Source organism: Xenopus laevis, chromosome 2L (assembly GCF_017654675.1).
Source record: "Xenopus laevis strain J_2021 chromosome 2L, Xenopus_laevis_v10.1, whole genome shotgun sequence".
Classification (NCBI taxonomy): Eukaryota; Metazoa; Chordata; class Amphibia; order Anura; family Pipidae; genus Xenopus; species Xenopus laevis.
The window spans coordinates 42,974,907-42,992,641 of NC_054373.1; the positions used below are offsets into that span (position 1 = coordinate 42,974,907).

The following is a 17,735-nucleotide window of genomic DNA, read 5'->3' on the forward strand; positions in this document are numbered from 1 at the left end:
TGCCTATTCAAATTGGATAGGCCTTTGCTTTGCTGCTAAACTACTATGGGCTCTGCAAAAACCAGTGGTTAACAAGTGTGGATCAGCTTAGATACTCCTCCTCAATATACACCCCTGCCACCGGTGTAGTTGCATATGCTTAATGTTTAGGTTACTGAGAAAAGAACCATGAGGCTGCAATCAGTGCTTTATTCCCACAACATGTTTTTTGGTTATGCGCCCTTTTATGGGCTCAGCCTTTGCTCCACTGCTAAACTACTACGGGCTCTATTACTAAAATACTATGAGCTCTGCTTTTGCTCCACTGCTAAACTATTATGGGCTCTGCTGCTAAACTACTATGGGCTCTGCTTTTGCTCTACTGCTAAACTAGAGGTTTTGCCTTTGCTCTGCTGGGACATTAGCATGGACTTTTACACTAATGTGGGCTCTCCAGGGCTATTCTCAAGTATAGGGGTGGCATACCTCCCAACATTTTGGAAGTAAAAAGAGGGACAAAATTTTTTTTTCTGCACGTAGCGCAGCATTTTTTGACCACACCCCTTTCTGTGGCCACACCCCCTAATTACCATGTTTGTTTTACAAAATTTGGCAGGTTATGAAAGTTTTAAAATATTTCTCCTTATCTAAACTGTGTTGTATGTGTCTCAAAATTGTTACAAAGTATCTTATTTGCACCTGTTAGCTGTTCTGGGCTCTCTGCTAAAAGCTAATTAAGTGAGAAACTTTGTTTCTTTTTCTGGCTGTTCAGTGCAGAGAAAAGAGGGACTTTCCAGTACAAATGAGGGACTGCGGGTTGAGCTGTCAAAAGAGGGACTGTCCCTCCAAAAAAGGGACAGTTGGGAGGTATAGGGTGGATAGGGGGTAAGGGGAGTCCTGTCAGGAGCCCCATGTAAGGGTGGGGCTGAGAATCTGAGATATGTGACGTCGGATTTGCAAAGTGAGACTGTTCTTGGGTGGATCATGGAGTATGGGCAGGTGTATCAGGGGCGTGCAATCTACCTGGGTCCCATTTGGGTGCAGACCAAGTAAGTAAGGTTTGGGGGGGAGGCAGTGAATGAAGTAGGAGGGGTCCTTCACTTGGGCCCACAAATACATTGGTCCGCTAAGACTCTGGCACACCAAACCGAACCTGACATAAACTTTACCTTGTCAGCTACCTGAGACCTGGCTCTGCTCGCGCTCCACGTTTCCTTATTGGTCAGTCTTTCAGCAGAGCGAGTCACATGGTAGGTTCCTCGCAAATCGGCGGCAACATCCAATGTGCAGGAGCCCTAATTTGTGTCAAAAACATGGGAAATATGATATCCCGTCAGCATTGTGGGAGCCTAAATTATGATGATTGTTGGTAATATTCCCAGTTAAAGACGAAGTAATAGTCCCGCGGTTCAGTGACGCTTTAGAAAGCATCCGCCACAAAGGCGCAGGTACTGCGCAACATTCCAGGACAACTCGAGATGTGATTGGCTGGAATTTAAATCTGCCGGCCCTTGCGGTAGGACCTGTGACGGTTATAGGTGGGAGAGAGGGCAGGTGGCGCAGTAAGGTTACCATTTGTTTGTGTGTGGGATTAGATACAGAGTGGTACAGTGACAGGGCATTGGCAATTCAAGCTGGTGTCAGAATTGTTTGGGGATCCCCATTTCCAGGCAATTCCCAAAGATCTTTAGGGATAAAGAGATTGTGCAATTGATGCCACACATTAAGTGGGACAGACCTGTTACCTGTAGATTAGTACAGACAAGCAATTGCTTGCGTTCCTGGTATAGTTAGTGCACAGGTTGGCTAAATCTATTTTCTAGGCGTCAAGACTTGCCTCCAGCTCTCAATTTGGCATCTTAGCTAGGTAATGGAAGGAGAGCAGCCCAAGCCTACTGTGGAGCTCAACTTCAATAGTTTTGTTGTTAAATTGTGGCGTATTGTAAACAGCCCCCATTACCAGTCAATATTCTGGGATTATGCTGGGAGAAATGTTGTTGTGGCCAAGCAAATGTTTGTGTCTGAGGTGCTTTGCCCCGAGATACCGCACAGAGAAGAGACCGATCCTTTCAAAACCAAAAACTTTGAGAGCTTTATCCGCCAGCTGAACCTGTATGGCTTCAGGAAGGTGCAGAAATCTGACGGCAAACCCTGTTACCCAGAAGAAGAAGGTGGGGTTCACGTTTTTCACAATCCCAACTTCCAAAAGGAACATCCAGAATTCTTGGTCAATATCAAGAGGCTGACCAGCAGTAACAAGGCCAAAATAGCAGCAGGTCTTGAGGTGAAGTCTCGGCCAAAAATTCGCTTAAACTTGCTATGTACCTGTGCAGTTGGGGAGCATAAAAATCTGTACAGTCAGGGTGAGTTGTGTGGTTTGGGATTTAATTTACTTTGAGAACAGAAAATTTAAAGGGGTCGAGATAAGGGCACATTTATATTAACTCATAGGGGTATATTTATCAAAGAGTGAAGTTAATAGTGAAGTTCCACCACTAGAGTGAAATTCCGCCACTCTCCATTCATTTCTATGGGATTTTTATAGGCGTATTTATCAAAGGGTGAACTTTCACTTTCACCCATTGATAAATATGCCTTTCAAAATCCCAAAGAAATGAATTGAGAGCTGCGGAATTTCACTCTAGTGGCGGAACTTCACTCTTTGATAAATTTACCCCATAGTAGGATGTAGAGAGTGATATTCTTAGACAATTCAAATTGGTTTTCATTTTTTATTATTTGTGGTTTTTGACTTATTTATCTTTTTATTCAGCAGCTCACCAGTTTGCAATATCAGCAGTCTGGTTGGTAGGGTCCACATTACCCTAGCAACCAGGCATTGATTTGAATAAGAGATTGGAATATGAATAGGAGAGGCCTGAATAGAAAGATGAGTAATAAAAAGTAGCAATTAAAATAAATGTGTAGCCTTACAGAGAATTTGTTTTTAGATGGGGTCAGTGACCCCCATTTGAAAGCTGGAAAGAGTCAGAAGAAGGCAAATAATTCAAAACCTATAATAAATAAATAATGAAGACCAATTAGAAAGTTGCTTAGGATTGGTTATTCTATAATATACTAAAAATGAACTTAATGGTGAAGCACCCCTTTAATAGTATAGAACATACTGCTGTAGCTTACCATATGCCAAGGTTATCTTTCTTGGTTCTTATTAGGGTTTACAAAAATATCATGCACATTTTTATATGCCACTGTAAGAAAACGCTTAGGCATTTAATTAGCAATGTAGCAGGCTCTTAAACGCAAGGGCCTCAAAAAAGACACACTGTTCATACAAGCTATGGCAGTATAAATGTATATATTTTGAGCTGACTGAGCACCCTGTCATTATGCTGCATGCAACACTGCCATGGAAAGCTTTATCTAGAAACCTGAAATCCTCAACTCAAGGTTGGACCATGCCCAGGGTCAGCAAAAAAAACTAATTATTTTCCAGATAACACACTCAACATTGGCAACCTCCCACTAGGCTGCTGTCTCCAATGAAAAGGATCCACATTGCCACATGCACCCACATTGCATTTCTTAGTCCATGGAAAAGTATCAAACAGCATGCCTAATACAATAAAGCCCTCAAATAAAGACAAAAAAAGAATTCGTTTTTATTATAGATTAGATGGTTTATTAGGGATGCACCGAATCCACAATTTTGGATTCAGCCGAACCCCCGTAACCTTTGCAAAAGATTCGGCCTAATAACGAACCAAATCCTAATTTGCATATGCAAAGTAGGGGTGGGAAGGGAAAACATTTTTTACTTCCTTGTTTTGTGACAAAAAGTCACACGATTTCCCTCCCCACCCCAAATTTGCATATGCAAATTAGGATTTGGTTCGGCCGAGCAGAAGGATTCGGTCGAATAGAAATCCTGCTGAAAAAGGCCGAATCCCAAACCGAATCCTGGATTCGGTGCATCCCTATTGTTTATATATGTTTTCTTTCTATTGCAGGGCCAGAGACAGCTGAACCTAAACATCACGCCTTGCAACATGAAAATCCTTCTTCAAATCCCTCCTTCTCCCCTCCATTTAAGCAAATAGATGAGACATCTGTATCTCAAACGACAGGGAGTATGTATATGGGGTTGCTGCCAGTACAGGTAGAGTGTGCATTATTTTTAAAACTGTGAGTCTCTGCATCTTCATAAAAACAGTTTTTTCTAAAGTCATATGTAATTCACAACCATCGCTGCCTCTGTCCTCCCCCATCAGAATCTGTCTGCAATGGCAGGACCAGAACAGGAGTCTAGTGCATTTATTTCACCCAGAGCGCCATACCAACCTGTGCTATGTTCAACAGGTGAGCATTGCTACTTCCTTATTGTATTAAGTACATAGTAAAACTTTAATACATTCATTGTCCATCACATTAAAGCCACATAAAAAACAAAGATTTGATAAGTGCAACACAGTGCACAGGATGCAGATGGATTTTTAAATTTCCTAAAACAATTCTGGAGTTCAGTAGGATTAATTAACACTGTCCTGTTTAGTTGAGATTACACACTCACTACAGGCTGTTTCCCACTAAGCTACTCTCCAATCTGAAGCATTCACCCTGCCCGATATTGGGAAAGAGTGGCACATCTAACTGAATGTACTGAAGCAGAGCCCTTAGCGTATTGTGAAAGAATAAAGGCAAAACAGTATGCACATTTATTTTAATATAGATATAATAAATAAGATTCTGTATATATTTTTATACAGGTGCAATTCCAGGTCCAGAGATGGATGAACCTAAATCTCAGATTTTGCTACTTGAAAATACTACTACAAATCCCTCCTACTCCCCACCCTCAAGCAGCAATATCAATTTTCCAACAACAAGGGATCATTGTTTGGGCCTGCTGCCAGTTCAGGTGCAGTGTGCATTATCTTCCTCTACAACGGGAATTTTCTTCTTCAACTATCTGATCATTTTAACTGAGGTCGTATGTACTCATTGCTTCCTCTGTCCTTGCCCTGCAGGGTTTGTCTACAATAGCAGAACAGGAGTATAGTACATTTATTTCACCCAGCGCCCCATACCCACCAGTCCTCTGTCCAACAGGTGAGCAATGCTGCTTCCTTATTATAGAACATTGAATCACTTGTTTATAAACATACCACTTTTAGGGGGTTATTTATTAAAGTCAGAATGCTAAAAACTCGAAAAAAAATTGGACTTTTTCGAGATTTATTACAGCCCGAGGCTACAAAAAAATCAGAATCCGAAAATCCGCCATCTCTGACCTGCCAAGATTGTATAAAAGTCAATGGGAGAGATCCCTATACTATTTGAAAGTTTCTGTGGTCTGCACTGGAATTAGCCCGAAAATCCAACTATTGTGGGCAAAATCCAAAAACATTCAGGCTTTTCGGGAAGAAGCCCGAAAAAATTGTAAGATTTGGGAAAAACCTCTGAAAAAAACTAGGGATGCACCAAATCCAGGATTCAGTTCATGATTCAGCCAGGATTCAGCCTTTTTCAGCAGGATTCGGATTCAGCCAAATTTGCATATGCAAATTAGGGTTAGGGAGAGAAATTGCATGCCTTTTTGTCACAAAACAAGGAAGTATAAAATGTTTTCCCCTTCCCACCGCAAATTAGGATTTGGTTCAGTATTCGGCCAAATCTTTTGCAAAGGATTCAGGGGTTCGGCCGAATACAAAATAGTGTATTCAGTAAATCCCTAAAAAAACTTATGATTTGAGTTTTCCGCTGATTCGATTAAATCATGCTTTTTCTAATAATAAATTAGGTCAAATCGTGGATTCTAGTTTGGTCAGACTTTTTTATTTTAAAAAATAAGAAAAATCTGGATTTTGATAAATCACCCCCTTACTGTAGGTGTTCTAAATGTTTGATTCTTCAACAAATAACTCAAATCAATCAGGGTTATGTATAATCAAATAATTTTGAATTTCTGTGTCTTTTTAAACAGATATTATGATAATATATATGAAAAGACTCTTTTTCTCGGTTATATGTTTTTTCATTTTATGTAAAACTGTTTGTTTCTTTGTGAAGTAGATTGTGTAGTCTCTCTGTGTCACTTAGTGGCTTGTTCTCTTTTTCCAGCATATCTCCAGTGCTGCACATATCCAGCTCACCTGCACCCTCTGATAGGCTGTGCCAGCTCCGCTGCCACCACAAGTTTACCTTATGGCTATTTTCAGGTTTGTGTTTCTGTACTATGAAGTCGTTTAGAGAAACTATCACACAGGAATGTATTATCAAAATGGGGGAATTGCTAAAAAGAAGTAAAATTTAGACAAAAATCTTAGCAGGCAGGTGGGGATCCCTGCATTTGTTCTGCAGGTTCCTTTTTATAGGATTTGTTTTTATTTAAGTGTGGGTGCTTTAAAATGAATAAAATGGGCAGCTCATTTTGAGACAATTCTTTAAAGTACCTGCGTCCAAACATGCTCCTGCACCTCCACATGGTTGCCCTGCTTCATTCATTTTTTCTCCAGATTGTGGGGTGTTATTTGCATTAGCTTGGGCAGAAAAACAGCACCTAGATTTGCTGGCAAATAATTGCAACCCCTCAGTGAGTCCACTTATTCTAGTCCTTTACAAGTTAGATTTATCTCATTGTTAAATGTAACCTCACAGTCTGCTCAGCAAGTTATTTTGTTGTGGTTTCTTCTCTACCATGATCTCTCAATTATTGCAAGTGCATCTGCTCAGATGAGTTTACCAAGTGGGGCTATTATACCAGTTAATTGTGCATTTTGTTCATAGATAATCAGCTTTATAATGTTATCCTTCAGCCACCTAAATAAAAGACAAGTATATGAGAAATGTAAGATGTACAGTAAGGAGGTGTATCCATACATAATGTGGTTCCTGTTTGAAAGAGGAAATACACCCACCCTAAACAAATGAATATAAAATTATGATTTTTTTTCTTTTAGCTTTCACAATATTGGTTATTTTACACTGCTAATATCATGAATTTGTAACAGGAGTGCCAACTTTCTTTTCTGGGTGGCCAATTGGTCGGAACGCCTAAGATACACAAGGGGTCAGTTCTGTCACTCAATAGTGTTAGTTAGAAATGAGAAGAGAACTAAAGTGATGATTCACACAGGGAATTTGAATAAGGAGGTTGAGTAAGAAAATTATGTCCGATAATGGCTATATGAATCTATTATTTTATATCACTGTTGCAATATTTGGCAGATATCCTTTTTTTGTTACATAAATGCAGAATATACTGTATATGAACACCAATAGGACCAGGCTGAAAGCCAATATGAGTAATTGTAATTACATTTCATAAATGGCTTTGTAGTTAGTTTTACATGTTTTACAGACCCCTCCTAGGCAGTCACCAAACTCCATGAATATCCTGTCCCCAAAAAGGTCTGATCAGGATTCAAATGACTCCACGGAAGATGAGGTGAGTCTAGAACAGTGGTCCCCAATCAGTGGCTCGCGAACATGTTGCTCACCAACCCCTTGGATTCTGTTCTCAGTGTTCTCAAAGCAGCTTGGGGGCACATTTTGGTTGCATAAAAAATAGGTTTACAGCCAGACAGAGCCTCCTGTAGGCAGCCAGTCCACATAGGGCTACCACATATACACTCACAGCCCTTATTTGGCACCCCCAATGTATTTCAACCAACCAGGCAGCAATTACTGCACTGCTGAGCTGCGTACTTGCCTGTGGTAAGGAAATTGGCTTAAGCAAAGTATATACCTAAACACTTCTTTTTTTTCTTACTTAAAAAAATCCATATCCACCCCTGGGGGCGGGGCTAATTTTCTCTTTACATTAAAGGGGCACTATCAAGAAAATGAAAAGTTAATATTAGCTTAAGTATACTGAAATAAGATACTTTCTAAATACAATCAATTAAAAATTCTGTACGGTTTCTGAAATAATCATGTTTATCTTCACTAGTCCTCTCTCAGCATCTGTTTCTCCTCATTCGGTCTTCATTCCGGAGTTGGGTGTCAGATGAATGATCCAATATATGTTATAGGAGGGCTCCTTTTGCCTAGAAGATGTATTAGAGCTCACTCTATTAAAATCACCAGAAATCCTGTCTCTCTATATGCAGAATTTGTGCAAAAGGCCGTTATTTTGTTCGATTTTGTTTGTACTGGAATCAGTTATTTTAGTGAGCTCTAATACATCTGCTATGTATAACATATATTGGATCATCTGACACCCAACTGCTGCATAAAGGCAGAATGAGGAGAAACAGATGCTGAGAGAGGGATAATGATTATTTCATAAACGGTACAGAACGATACTTCCCCTTTAAGCTTCACCAATAACCCTTAATCTCTCTAAAATGTTACTTAATATATTAGTGCAATATAGAGTAACGGATAATACATTTATTAAGATAATATTTGGATCAAATATTTATACTATTACTATGTAAAAACACATGCCCATACAGTTTCAGTTATACAAGTTTATTATTGTACATTTGCAGAACCCTCTTATGCAGTCTTCAATTCCAGTGGATTTCTTGTCCTCAAAAAAACTTGAGCTGGATCCTGTTGACTGCAAGAAAACAGAGGTGAGTTTTGGATCTGAAATTAAAATGAGTTAGTACAGTATGTGTGGGTGTGACGTGTGTGTGTGTGCATGTTTATATTTATGTGTACATGGGAAAGAGTAGGTAGTGTCACACATGTAGTGCCTTGCAGGTACAATGGATAAAGGTAATGGCAAACAAGCTAGATATCATTTGGAGTAGGGATGCACCGAATCCAGGATTTGGTTTGGGATTCAGCCAGGATTCGTCCTTTTTCAGCAGGATTCGAATTCGGCCGAATCCTTCTGCCCGGCCGAACCGAATCCGAATCCTGATTTGCATATGCAAATTAAGGGTGGGGAGGAAAATTGTGTGACCTTTTGTCACAAAACAAGGTAGAAAATGTTTTTCCCTTCCCACCCATAATTTGCATATGCAAATTAGGTTTCGGATTCGGTTCGGTATTCGGCCTAATCTTTCAAGAAGGATTCAGGGGTTCGGCCGAATCCAAAAAAAGTGGATTTGGTGCATCCCTAATTTGGAGTCATGTGCCATTACCTTAGCAGCACCAACAAATTAATTAGCATTTATTTACCAGAAATAAAATCAGATGTTGTTTATGTTCTGTGCTTGAAGCATCTGATTTGTAAAGATGACAGTTGTTTTAGGCTAGTGTGACACACGCCAATCCGATGCCTTCCACCCTGTCATTATTATGCACAGCCTCGGCATTTGCAATGTGTGACATCAGTTATAGGTAATGTTTCAATTTTTAATTTTGCAATTAACAGGCAGATAATACAGAGGCATCACTTTCATTAGCTCAAATGCAGAATTGGGAAATTGGCCCCAGCAATCAAAACAAAGGGACAAAAAGACTGTCAAACCAGGAAGTAGCACCTGGTAAGTGAGTTATGTAAGCTACATATGTACTAAATCCAAATTCCAAATTACTTTCAAAGCTCAAAGTCACCTTTTATTTCCAAGTAGAGGTGAATGCTTTTAAGAGTGTGTCAGTAGAGTGGGTCAGTAATGTCATTTGCTCCTGACAAGCCTTTCAATTGGAGTAGACTGCACAACAAAAGCTGACTATACATGCCTAGTTTTGATCTGACAGCTTGGCAGAATTTGACCATACTGTCTAGCTGGCCATGTTAATCACCTCAAAGGTCAAACAAACCTGGGATCCTATAGCTGATCTGTTTAATATTTTATTAACCAATGCACCTTGTTAGTTTGTTCAAAGGCAGATGGAGAGTGAGAGAAGCTGTAGATCTGTGACTGATCGCTGATCACACAGTATGGGGGTTATTTATTCAAGTCCAAATGCCAAAAACTAGAAAATTTTTAATTTTTTTATTACTATAAGATTTGGATTTTTAGTGGAAAACAAAACTTGAATTTTTCATGATTTATTATTTATGATATTTATTAGAAAATACTCCTTCTCCAAGCTGTCAGGGTCCACTAGAAGTTAATGGCAAAGATCCCATTTACAATTTGAAGATATCATGGTCTGCACTGAGTTTTGGCCAAAAATCTGAAAAAATCGGGGGCTTCGAATGATTTCACAAAAAATTAGAGCATTTTGGGCATCTGGGGTTTTTTTTCACAAAAACCCAAATTTTTTAAGTTTTTTTCCAAACTGATTTTTTGGAGTTTTTTCAATGATAAATAAGGTCAAATCATGGATTCTAGTTTGATCGAATTTTCTTTTCTTAAAAAATCGGATTTGGATAAATAACCCCCTTTGTGTCTGGACCATGAACATATCGGTAAGATCCCATAAAAGTCAGCCAGTATATGGCCACCTTGAAGGTGTACATATCTAACAGTCCCACTGTAAAGGCATCATAAACAACATCAAAATGTTAACATTATGCTTGCAGTATGCTGTTTGGAGATTACTTCTATAGTACTTATAGAAATATTCTAGAAATTCTAGAAATAGAATAATGCTAGAAATGCTATATTTTGCATACTAAACATAAACATGAACTTATTGCACCAGAAGCCTTATGAGACATATGATTTATGTTTTCAAAGTTGGCAGCAGGGGGTCATGGTCTTGTTACTTTGTTAAACATCTTTGCAAGACCAAGACTACGCACATGCTTAGTGTGGTCTGGGCTTCAGCTAGGAGTTTAAGCTTAGGGATCGTCTTAAATTATTAGAACAGCACAAGTCAAATAATTTCTGCCATAGAGGCTGATACAGCAAGATGATAATTAAACAGACTATACAGACTGCACTGGGTCTACAGATACATATTTCTACACTGTCACCAGCTGCTCTACAGGGAAACAAACAAAGCTGCTCGAGGTCAGGTGCATTTGAAAGTACGATTGTTTCCCTGCAGAGCAGTTAGGGACTGTCTGAAGTTTCCTGTCCTCAGCTGTCAGAGCAAGTAAATGAAGGGGGAATTTCACTGAATACAGTCAGGTTTCTATAAAAACGGTAGACATTTTTTATTTAAAGTATATTGGAGATTCATTAAAGAAAGTAAAAATTGAATTTTATTTTTTTGCCTTTACATCCCCTTTAATCTTAAACTGATTTCTATTTCTATGTAAATGCAGTCAGTTTTTTTGGTCCTAATCCAATAACAGACATACTGTATTGATGTATTTTGTGACATTGTTATTGTTTAAACATAATGTAATGATTGTTATTAAGAGTTCACGCTTACCTACTAGTTTAATGCATACGAAGTATATAATCTGCACACATTGTTTGTCCACAGACCTCTACCTCTTAGCGGAAGTCGCCTGCAGGATGGAACGATTGCCAGAATAGCCGTTATCAGAAGGAGCCAAGCAATTGCACCATGGTGTTGCTCTTGTTTAGTCACAGAGTAATTTATTGGTTTCTAGTTTATTCTAAGGGGGCAGACTTACATATTTAAATTTATTTTATAAATAGCATTATATATTATTTTATATAATCCCTGATGGGTGCCAAATGTTAGCCCCCCCCCCCCCCAGTGATTATATTCACTTACCTAATACCCCAGGCCGGGGCTTCTGTTAGCAGAAAAACTACACCCGTTTTTTTCTTTTTAAACTGAGGATTCCAAAGAGATTTCCAGTAATTGAATATTTTTCCCCAGTTATTTACCCTAACCTGAATGTGAGGTATTTAAGGAAGTAGCAGATTTCTAAAAATACTTTGACTATTTATGTCAGTTCATCATAATGTGTTAGAGATCAGCAGCACTGAGCTAACCAAATGGACAAGCATTGTGTGAACATTAACACAGTGTAGTTCACAGAGGAATAATAACATGGTACTATGAACTGATAGTAATTTGGAAAATAATTAAAGAATTAGCTTGCTTGTTATTTTTTAACTAGAATGGTAAATCTGTCCCATTGTCCTTTATCCTCTGCAGGGTTTTTGTGGTTTCTCTGGTCATACTGAAGAAACAAAAAAAAATGTACTGTGTTTTATACTTTTAGACTACAGTAATATGAACTTCTCAATACTCAAATTTTCTTGGATTAAAGGGGTTGTTCACCTTCAAAAAACTTTTGTTGAGTTGTTTTCAGAAACAAAGACTTTTTTCAATTACTCTCTATTTTTTATTTTTCATAGTTTTCTTAATGTTCCTGTCTCTGTCTTTCAGTTTGGCAACTCAAGTGATCCAGGAGTTACAATTTGCTACATTTAGTTGATACATTTCTCAGCAGTATCTGTGGAAAATCAGCAACAATTGTATCAATTGTAACAGTTGCCTTTAACGAAACACTAGAAATGTATCAACTAAATGTATAAATTGAAAGGAAATTTTACACTTCAATATCAGAAAAACAGCAACAAATACAGTAGAAAGTAATTGGAAAAAAGGCTCTATTTCTGGGGGACTGTCTGAAACCAAATGAACTGGAAAAAGTGTTTAAAGGTGAACAACCCATTTAATTAAAGGCACATTGTCAGTGTGACGTGTTCTACAGAGAAGGGTTGGCGGAAGGATTATACTGCCTGTTACTGATGCCAGTTTGGTGAAACGCTGCTTCTAGTGCCAAATAATGCAGGATTTATCTTTAAGCACACATCCACTTGGCACAGGAACCATGTTTTACCTTCACCAATGCTGAATAATTTTGTTATTAAAGTATACACCCTATGCCTGTCATTAGCTATGCATCCATTACTTTCTAAAAAGATAACGCTGGTAATGATGGCAGTACTGCAGTATAGCTGAGTCCTAAAACTCTTATTTTATAAATGTTCAATGTTATACCATTAGTGATGTGTGGGTCGGGTTTTTCTCGATCCGCACCTGACCCTAACCTGCCCTCCCTCCCCCTGAGCCCGCCAGAGCCCGACTTCCAGCTTCCCTTTATAGACCCGCCCTGATGATGACCTCACAAAAGGGGTGGGCGAGCAGGCGCGCACCTATAAAGCCAGAAGTCGTAAGCCGGCAGTTGATGGTGGACCTGCCCGCCACTTGCACAGGGGGGTGCGAGGTTGGCCCAAACCCGACTGAATCACGGGTCCCGCAGGTATCGGGCCGGCCTGCACATCACTATATACCAAGCATGTAAATGTTATACAGTACCATGCAGTATAGGAATATTTTAATATATAATCCAAACCAATTTTTGCTGTGGATCCAGTGGAAGTCTGTGGTAGCACGAGCCTTTACTATGAAATTTTACAAACTGCTTTCCTACATTTTAGTACACTAATTGTCAGCCTATTGTCATAGAGAGTAGTGGGGGTGATATCTGGCATTGTGTCTCTATTTCACTGTTGTTTCTCACCAAGTCATTTTTAAATATTTTTTCTATATTCAGTATTTTAATGTATAGCAAGTTAATAGCAGTATAGCAGCAAATCTGAAACAGAAAATGTTATATTGTGTGTTATATGGAATCACTAAAATCGCAACAGTGGAAGTTTGGCTGCAAAAAGCATGTAACACCCTATTCAGTTTTCCAAAGTGCTTCTTTATAGTCACTTTTTTGTAACACTTTAACAGTATAACATGTGTTGATTGAAAGTACACAATCTGTCCCATTTGTCTGCTCGGAGATGGAACAACTGTGATGTTACAACTCACTAATTCATTTTTAAGCTATTTATAAAGTGTTTTTAATATTTATTGTCAAACCAGCTAAATTATTACAAAAAAGCATTTATATATGGGATCGCTGATATTCCATGTTTTAGAGAGTGGTATATGAAATGAGTAATATCTACTAAAACCGTTTGTTTTGTACATATAACAGGAATCTACAAAGTTGTACATGACATCCATTTCAGTTTTTCAAGTGCCTGTGTACTGTATGCTCAATGCCTTGTGCCGTATTGCTGTATTTAAATTCTACTTTATGTTACTTATTTAAATGTGTTTTATTAAAAAATGCAACAAGTATATTGTATTAATTTACAATGTTTTAACCCTGTAATGATAATTACTATTGCCACCATAGACAATGTTAATCAGAACAATATTAGTGTTGTGCTTTATAAATGTATTGCTAAGAAGGTTAAACCTGCCCTAGTACATTTACAGTATAATGTTCAACAAAGGCCAAATAAATATGGTTGTTTTTAAACTGTTTTCAGCAAATGCATTTAAATAAAAAGTCACATTGCATTATGACACAAGATGTATGTATGTATGTATATTTTTATTTGTATAGTACTCCTTGAGGGCAAAGCAAAACAATAAATTAGTAGTAATAAACAAGGGGTCATTGAAATAATAAGTAACAATAAGTGCATTATTAGAAATACAATTCACATAAATATAAAATATAATTACAATACAGATTAAGTGCTCAGTGTCAAGGAGACAAAAGGATGGTGGACCCTACCCCGTAGGGCGTACAGTCTAAATGGGAGTGTAACTTACAGACACAATTCGGAGGGGTATTAAAGTGCTGTAAGTTACAGTGTGTGACATTGTCAAATAAGTGCCAGTTCCCAGTTCAAGTGTTATCCAAGTGCTCCAGATGTAGTCTTTGAGTTGAGTTCTAAAGACATTAAAGGGTTTGTTCACCTTTTAGTTAACTTTTAGTATGATGTAGAGAGTGATATTCTGAGACAAATTACCCTAGCAACCCTGCACTGATTTGAATAAGAGACTGGGATATGAATATGAGAGGCCTGAACAGAAAGATGAGTTAAAAAAAAATTTTGGAAAAAAAAAAAATTGGAAAGCTGGAGAGAGTCAGACTAAGAAGGCAATTAATGCAAAAACTATAAAAAAATAAATAATGAAGACCAATTGAAGTTGCTTAGGATTGGCCGTTCTATAACATACTAAAAGTTAACTTGAAGGCTAACCACCCCTTTAAGTTAACATTTATTACTGTATGCTATTAAATGTCCTAATCTGATCAATTTTTCATACAGTCTATTATAGTTACTTATTTTTCTTCCTCTTCTACCGTTTCCAACTTTTAAACAAAGGCTAACTCACCCCATGAGCCAAAAACGATTACTATGAGAAGGTACAATTTCATAGTTACTGCTATTTTTACTACTTATCTTTCTATTCAGGTGTCTCTCCTATTTATACTGTATTTCAGTCTTCAAAACTCAGCTCTGAAATTCTAAACTGGAGACCTGCAGAACCAAATCGAAATAATTCCACAAGACAATATAAAACAAAGAGTTATTGCAAAATGTCTGAAAGTGACTATATGACTGACAACATCATACAAATTTACTAAAAAGTGAACACTTAAAAAATATTTTCACCAAATATGAAAATTCCCCTCAACATAGAAGAATAGTTGAATTCACTTTCTAAATAGAATCTTGGTTTTGGATTGAGGAAGCAACATTTTATAATTCCAAACATGTAGACCTCAGGGGACATAATAAAAGGTGGAGCCAGGTTATCATTGAGACATCTCATGGCATTGCTCCAACAGTGCTTTACTCGAGGGCAAAACCAGGTAACATGTAAGAAGTTGGCTTGCGGTTGTTGGCAGTGAGTGCAGATAGACAATCTGTTGGGATATATTTTTCTGAGACGAGTGGGGATAAAATGGTATTAATGATGATTATTATTATTATTGTTAAGATTAAGATGATTAAGGATTTAAAAGTTAATTAATCTGTCCCTAGTGCATATTGGAAATTCATAAGCCAAATCTGTGCCCCCTTCCCATTGTTTATTATGATTTGGGAGAACCTGCTGGCACCTGTTTAGAGCTTTATCAAAATGGGAGAGGGCAAAATACCTTGGATGGTTCTTGGTTCTATAAAGATTGGAGATAATTTTTTGGGGTTGGGGGTAATATAAGGGTCCACACTGGGCGACTAATCGCCTCGTCTTTGTGGCGACCAATCTCCCCAAACGCCTTCCCTCACTCTGCGTGGCTTAAATAAAAACACGCTGGCGCTAATCACACGCGGCGATTCGTTTTCCGAAGTTGCCTCACAAGGAAACTTCAGGCCTCACAAGGAAAACGAATCGCTGCGTATGATTAACACCGGCGTTTTTTCATTTTAGCCGGCGCAGAGTGTGGGAAGGTGTTTGGGGAGATTGGGCGCAGCAAAAATGAGGCGATTAGTCGCCAGGCGACCAAATCTCCCCAAAACGCCTAGTGTGGCCTGACCCTAAGGTGTGCGCTTGTGTGTGGGCACAAAAATTTTGAGGCCAACAAATTGTGCGCACAAAGAATTTTGTGTGAAAACACAATTTATTTCAATAATTCTGACCTGAGCACACAGTGTTTAAAAACTGTGCACACAAGTTTAATAACTACACACAAAAGAATCTTTCGTACGCATAGCCAAGAATGAGTTAGAGGCAACATAGGGGTAGTAAAAGAATTGTTTCGTTTATCAACAGAGACATATAGGGGCAGATTTATCAAGGGTCGAATTTTGAAGTAATGGGAGTTTTTTTATAACTTCAAAATTCGAATAAAAAAAGACCAACTAAAATTCATTAAAAAAAATCAAAGTTGTTTTCTGCGGGTGAATAGGCTGTATTCGATCATTCAAATTCGAAGTAAGATCATATTCAATCGAATTGGAAGTATTTTCATAAAAAAACTTTGATTGTTCAAACTCCACCAATTGACTCCTAATTGGTTCTAGGAGTTCCCCCATAGGCTAAAACAGAAATTGTGCAGGTTTTAGATGGGGAATGGTCAAAGTCATAGTTTTAAAGAGACAATAAATGATAAATTTCAATATTCGAATTTCAATTTTTTTTAAAATTCTAATCAAATTTGGACTATTCCCTAATCGAAAGCTCGAAATTAGAATTTTTTTACTACGAATTTTCAATTCGACCCTTGATAAATCTGCCCCATACTGTATTTCTACGTGTTCTGATAGGCCAATGATTATATACATCTAACACTGTATTTAGCAACCAGTTTCTGATTACTACTCTAAGTAATTGGAGGGTTTGGTGTGCCAACATTGCTGTTTTTGTGAAAGGATGTAGTGTCTCAGTTGCTTACAGGAGAATAAAACTATGTAATTCCATTTTAAACATCAAGCTGCTTCTTTGAGAGAGGCTCTGTGGAATTTGATCTTAATAGATAGTTGTAACTAGCTTATTTTGTACTTCATTTTGACACATTTATTGAATCTGTTTTCAATAGTTTGTTGTGACTCTAATGCCAGCTATGAAGGGGGAAACCAATACCTCCGCCAATTATTGTTTTTTTCAATATATTAAGATATATTGTGAATTTGAATATTAGCCAATGGAATAAGAATACAGATGCTTTTTAAGTGGAAAAAAAACTTTATTAACAATATACAGTAATGTGGAAAAAAAACACACATATTCTACCCCCAGCATAGCTCTTCCTAGCAAAGTGGAAAAGAGTGTGCTGAAAAGCCATTACAAGCACTGGAATTAATTACTCATCACCTTTGATAAAGGGGTTGGGCTGGGAGTGAGTTCTTTGTCCAGGTAGTAAGGGCAGTCTGGTGCAGCTGATAAACCAGAAATGACTGGGAGTAAAAAAAAATTCTTTACTGGATGGAGTTGCCCTAATAGTGTCTGAAGTACTTTCAAAGGGCACATTACTGTCTCCAATTTAATTTAATACCCACACTATATACAGTATATTTAAATATGTAGTAATGAAAGCAGAGCAGTGCTTACTAGGTAAATGGCATCATACAACCTTCAAAGACCCTTAGATTGGGTACATTCTTTATAAGAATGGGTCAGTTTAAAGAACTTTGGTTACAGTTCCTATTTCTAGTCCAGTATGTGATCAATAGTCCCTCAACTGGTAACATAACAGATACGCTAAAACATCT

General features: G+C 37.9%; 1 protein-coding gene across 2 annotated transcripts; it reads left to right on the forward strand.

The window, feature by feature from the left end:
• Nucleotides 1-993: 993 nt before the first annotated feature.
• LOC108707998 (heat shock factor protein 5) lies at nt 994-11,292 on the forward strand. 2 transcript variants are annotated; one of them, XM_018246221.2, is made up of 10 exons: nt 999-2,342; nt 3,951-4,099; nt 4,212-4,299; nt 4,707-4,858; nt 4,968-5,049; nt 6,061-6,158; nt 7,301-7,387; nt 8,436-8,522; nt 9,272-9,383; nt 11,224-11,292. In XM_018246221.2, exons 1-10 carry the CDS (start codon nt 1,850-1,852, stop codon nt 11,274-11,276), a joined length of 1,401 nt encoding a protein of 466 aa, XP_018101710.1. In that variant the 5' UTR covers nt 999-1,849; the 3' UTR covers nt 11,277-11,292. The 2 variants fall into 2 exon arrangements, with proteins under 2 accessions (XP_041437702.1, XP_018101710.1); XM_041581768.1 differs by lacking the exon at nt 9,272-9,383 and having other exon boundaries at nt 994-2,342.
• Nucleotides 11,293-17,735: the final 6,443 nt, after the last annotated feature.